Source organism: Arachis ipaensis, chromosome B05, assembly GCF_000816755.2.
Source record: "Arachis ipaensis cultivar K30076 chromosome B05, Araip1.1, whole genome shotgun sequence".
Classification (NCBI taxonomy): domain Eukaryota; kingdom Viridiplantae; phylum Streptophyta; class Magnoliopsida; order Fabales; family Fabaceae; genus Arachis; species Arachis ipaensis.
In genome coordinates, this window is record NC_029789.2 from 139444111 (window position 1) to 139451452 (window position 7342).

General features: G+C 31.4%; 1 protein-coding gene across 1 annotated transcript; it reads right to left on the reverse strand.

Annotated features, from left to right (window-relative positions):
• LOC107644443 (probable pectinesterase 53) lies at positions 2023-5498 on the reverse strand. The gene is made up of 5 exons (XM_016348302.2): positions 4880-5498; positions 4335-4524; positions 4039-4245; positions 3698-3933; positions 2023-2313 (listed from the first exon to the last, which is right to left on the reverse strand). Exons 1-5 carry the CDS (start codon positions 5257-5259, stop codon positions 2166-2168), a joined length of 1161 nt encoding a protein of 386 aa, XP_016203788.1. The 5' UTR covers positions 5260-5498; the 3' UTR covers positions 2023-2165.

Consider the following 7342-nt stretch of genomic DNA (forward strand, 5'->3'; position numbering starts at 1 on the left):
TAAATGAAAATCCTAATTCTAGCTTGTTCTTGTGCCTTTGAGTGATGATGTGGGCTTTGCTTGCTTTGGATTTGAAGAGAGATGGGCTTGGTTGGCCTTGGTTTAATTGGTTTAGAGCATAGGTCAAGCTTGGTTCAAGTTGGTTTGGTGTGGGACACCTCCCAGGGCAATGCTCGGCTCTCACCAAGAGCACAGCATTGGTGCTTATTTCCGTGGCCTTGCTTTGTTGCACGCAACTATGCTCCCTGGCTATGTCAATGTAGCGCTTCGCTCTCCCCAAGAGCGCATCATCCTTGCTTCCTTGGTGAGGCTCCAGGTTCAAGCCTTGGTGAAAGCATTTGGGGAGCAATTTTCCTTGAATTTTCATGAAGAGAGCACGACAATGATCTCCAAGAGAGCGCAGCGCTCTCCAAGTGAGCGCTACTTTGATGGGCTTCCCTTGGTCTCCCTCTTCGAATTCTGGTGGTTGCTCTTTGGTCTATTTTTACTTGTTTTTGGTCCTTAAAGATGCATTTCACTCGTACCTCAATTTCATGCCAAATATGAATTGCCATATATCTTTGGAAAGCTCTGAATGTCAGCTTTCCAACGCAACTAGAAGCACATCAATTGGACATCTGTAGCTCAAGTTATAGCCCTTTGAAGGAGGCATGGTCATGCTGTGAGCGCCCAGATTTTAACTTAGCGAAAATTTTGCTTCCAAGCTCATTTTTGCATCACGATATTGCTCTGCTCTTGGCAAGAGCGGAACTTTGTGTTCTGATTGCCAATCTCCTTTAATTTGGTCATGGGCCACGCTTTTAAATGCGTGGCCTAAGGCTCCAAAGTGTGCTCAATCTTCAAAGTGTGCCCAAAATTCCTCTTTTCTTCTTTTTAGCTTATTTTGTGCTATTTTGCTTCTTTTTCCACTTATTTTCTACAAAATTTATAAAATTAAAAGATCAAGAAAATGTATCATTTAAGTACAAAAGCATTCATTATTCAAGCACAAATCATCAATTTCTTGTATGAAAAAGCATAGAAAAACATGACATAATGACAATGTCATCATACCTAAAATCAATTCGGACCGAAATCAAAAGTTCTGACCAAGAAGAGGTAAATGTTTTAATTTTAGACAATTTTTTGAGAATTTTTTTATAAAGAATAAAATTAGATTAAAAAAATAAAGATTATAACACTTTTTAGGCTTTTTTTTAATTCTACAAAAAACAGTCTTCACTCACTCTTCACTAAAATCTTTCTTTCACCATAGCATTATCCTAATTTTTTGGTGCACATTCACATATATATTGAGAATATACATAACATATATAATAAGAGTAAATGTTATATGCTTGTGGATCCTTTTTGTTTTTCTTTTTTTTAGGTTTACTATGTGTGTTATGTACATTTATTTTTTTAGTATTAAAACGGGCTAAAACCCCAGAACAAGTGGTTTTTTTTTGAACAAAAGAACAAGTGTTTATGTACATTAATATGTATATGAGTGGGCACCTATGTTTTTGTCATGTAAGTTTACACATTAAAAATGGCCTATATCGTTTTTTCTTTGATATCATGGCCCACAATTTTTGTTTATAATTTTTAGGCAGAAGTTGGCCCTATGTTGATATTTTGATCCAAAAAGGCATGTAGGCCATATCTAAAAAATAAAAAAAATAAAAACACGTCCAAATTTTGACCTAGTATATATAAACCTTTATTGTGTTTTTTTTTTAATGGTATTTTTTAGTTTGAGAAGTTAAGAATGAATTCATCCCACATTTAAACTCTATTTAAATTTTTTCTTTTATTTTTTTTATTGACCTCTGATGCATTGTTATTGTTGCCTATTGTAGTAGTGGGCTTTTTTTTTTTTTGTGATACTTGATAGCTTTTTATTAACATACAGAAACGGATCTTTTTCAATTCTTTTCATAAGAGTTAAGCATATATTAGGATAAGAATATTGTTGTGTGGCTTCAGATTCAGTTTAATTTGATTCTTTGAGAAATATAAACGGTGAAGCACGCAGTTGAGAAGCGCCAAGTTGAATGAATGAATTATTTGATCATATTGTATGGAGCAGAGATATATATGAGAGGAATTTGAATTAATTTATAAGATTATATATGGTTGTACATATGTATGTTGATGTGTATGATGAATTGATGATGTGATGATCAAAGATTGATCCATTCTGTGCCATCAACAAAGGAAAGAGAAAGAAAAGGCTTGGCTTCATCGTCAGTGAGTTCCCTTGACCATGATACCCTCCCAGCAAAGCTTGCTCCTGCTCCTGTGCATTTGTATTGTCCATAGAATACAGTCCTATACCCAATACATATATAGAATATTAAGAATGGGCTTTATAAAATTAAATAAATTCCATATATACAATCTGCCCTAGAAATTGAATTATAAAATTAACAAATGCATAACAATGTCTACTTATTAAGCGTATGTCTATCTAAGAATTAGATAAAACACTTGTTATATTATTAAATAAATAAAAAGATTATTAGTGCGTGTATGTCTTCTTTATTTCTTAATTAGAATCTTATGTGATCTTATCCAAATATGTATAGTGCTGTATGGGCTAACTAGTATATTAAATTCATCAAAATTTGAGTGTGTAATTTGATATATAGATCCAGCAACATAATAATTGAAAGTATAGTATGTATATATTCAAAAGAGCAAGATGACAAACAAGCCTTCACACCCATATGTACTTGTGTGAATTACACCATGTTTAGGGTGGTAAGTGATGAGTGTAGCACCGCCCCATTGTCCATCTAATTGTGCATCCATTAATATCACATTGTCCTTGGTATGATAACGTTTGGAAGAGAAACAGAGAGACAGAGATAAAAACTGAAATAAATCTCAATATTGTGTTTGGTGTAAAGTGGAAGATAGAGATTAAAATAAGAATGAAGCTCTAATTTAATTTGCACAAAAAGTTAAGTTGGAATTAATTAATTAAAATGTGATATTTTAGGTATAAAATATTATTAAAGTTTCAGCTTCCGTTTCTAAAAATTTTATTCTCCTGTGTCTCCACTTTTTAGAAGTATTGAAATACTAAAATTTTGGATACAAAGACTAAAATTTTAGTATCAGACTAACAAATATAATATTGAATCTCAATCTCCAAATCTCCGTCTCAGTACCTCAAAACAAACGTTACCTACCAGACATTCATCCTCCACTAGAATAAAGAAGAGTATTGAAGGCTAGCTAGTTGAATATATATAAGTATTAGGAAAATAAAAACATAAATTGCATTTATTTTTTGGGATTGGAACTGAGATTGAATATTGTATTTGATGAGCAAAGATTAAATTAAAATTTTAGTTTTGCCACACAAAATTTGAGTGCTATTAGTATTTTCAAAAAGTGAGAATACAGAAGATTGAAATTTCTAAGAGACGGAGACTGAAATTTTAATAACATTTTTTTTGAAAATACTCTTATTTAACATTTTAAATTCCAAATTTTTTTAAAATTTTTATATTTATCTTAAACTAAATACGATAATAAAACATAATTCAATGTTATATATTTTACACTAAATATAATAAAAAAAACTTAATTCAACCTCAATCCGTCAGTGTCTTCCAAACAAGGCATATATATAGAAGAGTAGATGTAATAATGCAATGGAAGAGGAAGCATATATAGGCATAGGTAGAGAGCAGAGTTGACATACAATTCACGATTAGGGTCACCCCAGTTATACCAGCCTTTGGGAATGATGATGTTGTCCATATATGTATAGGCGAATACCACGCGAGAAAAGGGACCCCATGCCCTTCCCAGGTATAGTGCCCCTGACCCCGTGACCTTACAGTTCACGAATGAGAACCCCGTGTCCTCCAACATGCTACTCCTCCCCTGCGCCGTTACTGCTCCCATATTCTGTGCTATTGCATGCACGTGACACCCCTATTCAAATATTCCAAGCAACATTTGTTCTTTCCTGTTAACTCCGGGCCAAAATTAATATTATTGGACCATATTATATTTTAATTAAATATTAATAATAGTAACCTCAAATAGAGAGAGAGCGTTTCCGAATATGAAATCAACAGAGCCTTCAATGTAACAATCCTTATAATAATGTCTTCCCATATGATCATAGAGTGTGTCCTGTGCACCCAAGAAACTGCATCCATAGAATGCTGCTGTGTCCGCTGAAATCCTGAATGCCACTGCCTGTTTCCCAATTGCTCCTGGTGCAGGGACTGGAGTAGTGTTCTGTGCACAATAAAGATGATCATCTTTTCATTAGTTTAATTAACTCTAATAGTAACTAATTAGAATGTAGTTAATTAATTATTAATTACCTTGAATGTGATGTTCTTTGCAATAAAATAAGGTGAATTAACAGCAAAAGTAGCAGAACCGTAGGTTCCCAATGGCCTCCCATTTGGGCCAAGTGTTTGTGCTGTGTCACCATATTGAACTATTGTTTTATCTGCACCTGCTCCTTCTATTGTTACGAACCATTTCAATTGAGGAATGCTCACTTTCTCCCTGGATATTATAGTATTCAATTTATCTAAATTTGCTTGTCACCTACCATTTTCCAACATTTTAATAAAGAACATAACACAATAATGCTGAATGTGGACAAACACTAAAATCCAAGTCTTAATTAATTCAAAAATACTATTCATACCTCAAATTAGCCACTAAAATCAGTTACTAAATTTATTTTCTATTTATATTTATATTTCAACATGTATTTAGTAACTGATTTTGGTATACATATAATACAATCGTAATTAAATACATCAACAAGATTCAAGAAGAGGCCACAAATTTGGTTAGCTGAGAATAATTATATGACAATTTAATGAGATATGTGAAACTATGTAATAGTTCTTACGTGTAAAGACCTGCATGAACCTTGATGAGGACTCTAACAAGATTAATGGAAGGAAGAGAATCAATGGCGTCTTGAATGGAAGTGAAGTCACCAAGTGCAGGGTTGTTATCAACATGCAAAGTGTAGGAAGCAAAGAGCTTGTTCTTTGCAGCCTTGAACATTGAATGATTGAGGTTACCAACAAAGTTGACCCATTTCATGAACTGTTCTTCCGAGAACTCTATCCTACTCATGTTGGACAATAATCCGTTCCTCAATCGAATTCCCTTTCTAGTGCCATCATCATGGTGCCGGCAATATGTACTTCTTGAATTTTGAACAACCATCACAAGGATTGCTATTGTAACACACAAAATGTAATGCGAATTTGAAATCGCCATAGAAAAAAAAAGGAACAAAAATGTTGGTCGCCTAACACAGTGTGTTATACTTTTGACCTAATGATGAAACTAAAAGAAAGAAAGTAAGGATTAATGGTTGAAGGCATTGATGTTTATATAGTAAGTTATGGTGGTTGTTTTAGGTGAAAAGTGAAGCTTATTGTTAAGAAGAGAGAAAAGAAAGAATGGAAATGAATGAGAGGTCACGGGTGCTTCTTCTACTGACATCCATGTTAGAAAGAGAAACAATCTAAGCCACATACAGGTCATGTTGATGCACTTTCTTGCATATAAAATAATAATAATAAAAAACTTAGCTTTTTGTCTCAATTAAATTATGTTTTTAGATATCTTCATGTAAAGTTGATAACTCAGAATTATTAGATGATGATTTAATTAAATTTATATATAAAAAACTCTTCACTATCTGAATTCAACAACCGGCGGATACATCAAAGATTAGCACTTCATCACAAGGAAAAGATAACTAATATTCTTAATTATTGTCTTCTTTTAAAAATGACAAGAAATTGATGTTTTATAAATGGATCCAATTATGTACTTTACATAAAAAAATTAAATTAATATTTAAGAAAATAAATTTAAATGAACGACATTATAAAAGAAAAAGGTATGTTTTTATTATATTAATTACATAGAACTCTAAACAATACAAAAGAGAAGAGGAAGATATACAAAATTAAGATTTTGGGAAAAAAAAATAAGTTGAGATTTTTTATTCCTTTATTAAAATGCATTAGATGTATGTCTATTATTTTTCTTATGTCCAAATAATAATTATATTCAAATTTATTTATGAGCATAATAAACTATAGGCTTTCTGTATTTTCCACTACTTTTGATGTTGGATGACATTAATATTCTATTGTGTTTGGCCATTTTTCCTTTGTTGTTGATGTTTGTTTGATGCTGCCCGTGAGCTCCTCTTTCTCTTTCTGTTTGTGTGTGATCATAAATATATTCTTTTTATTGAGATAGGGATAATGGGTTGGTTCTGGTTAGGTTATGCACCAATGTGTAGCATTTCATGTGAAAAAAAATATATATATAATCAATTTTAAGGTTGCTTTTTAGCTTATGCATGCTGATAACACCTACCCTTAATTTGGACTCAAATTATTTTTTGAATAGTTAGATTAAGAAATTATCATAATTTGTGTTCAACACTCATTCCATCACTTTAAATTAATTAATTAAAATTAGTTAATTTCTTGAATGATTAAAAATCAGTTTCTTATACTTATTGATATAGTTACTACTATAGCATTTAAATTGATTTTTTATATATACTAATTAAGTCTTAATGAGTAGTGTCAAACTGTCAATGAGAAATCCACTTTTAAATGCTAAAATAACATTATTGTTAATACAATTAGATTCTTGCTGTTGTTGTGTAGCTGATTAATGTTATTTGACCACTTGTAAATTGATTATTATTATAATACTATAGATTCCATACATGTATATATGTAGTGGGTGAATTTAGGGAAACTCTGTGGGCTATACCAATACCATGAAGGACATGGCACTATATATGGCAGAAACAGGAATTAATGGTTAGACAATTTAGGCCAAAGCTATAACCACAGTGATGTGAAAAAACTTTCCTTGAGACAAAACTATTTGTTAGTGTCATTTTGGGTCCAGATGATTCATACTCTTCCCTTTTTAATTTGCTTTTGTTATATGAAAGTACTCTTTCTATTTTGGTAAAAAAGGATGAAGTATGTGTATATGTTGTGTCTTTAACGTTATGTTTTTCTTCAAAAATATTTTTAATATTTAATTTTATTTCTAATATTTTTTATGTTATTTAAAATTACTAATTAATTAAAAAAAAAATGTTGACGGGTTATAATTAACATGAAAAAAATTATTTAGCGTGTGTGTATATATAATCAAACGCACATTAAATTAAAATGTTACAGCACAATTTAGTAGGACTATTATAAGAAATGAAACTACTAATAAAAGTGAGTTAATTAATGAGTAGTGTATATATAAACTTGGTTGCTTTGATTCGAAGGTATGGAGTAATAAAAAAAAAAGAGATCAAAAGAAT

Coding starts and splice junctions, on each gene's coding strand:
- LOC107644443 (XM_016348302.2), bottom strand. CDS start 5,259: ATGGCGATTTCAAATTCGCATTACATTTTGTGTGTTACAATAGCAATC. Junction 4,525..4,879: donor GTTCATGCAGGTCTTTACAC/GTAAGAACTATT, acceptor TATAATATCCAG/GGAGAAAGTGAGCATTCCTC. Junction 3,934..4,038: donor ACGCTCTCTCTCTATTTGAG/GTTACTATTATT, acceptor ATATTTGAATAG/GGGTGTCACGTGCATGCAAT.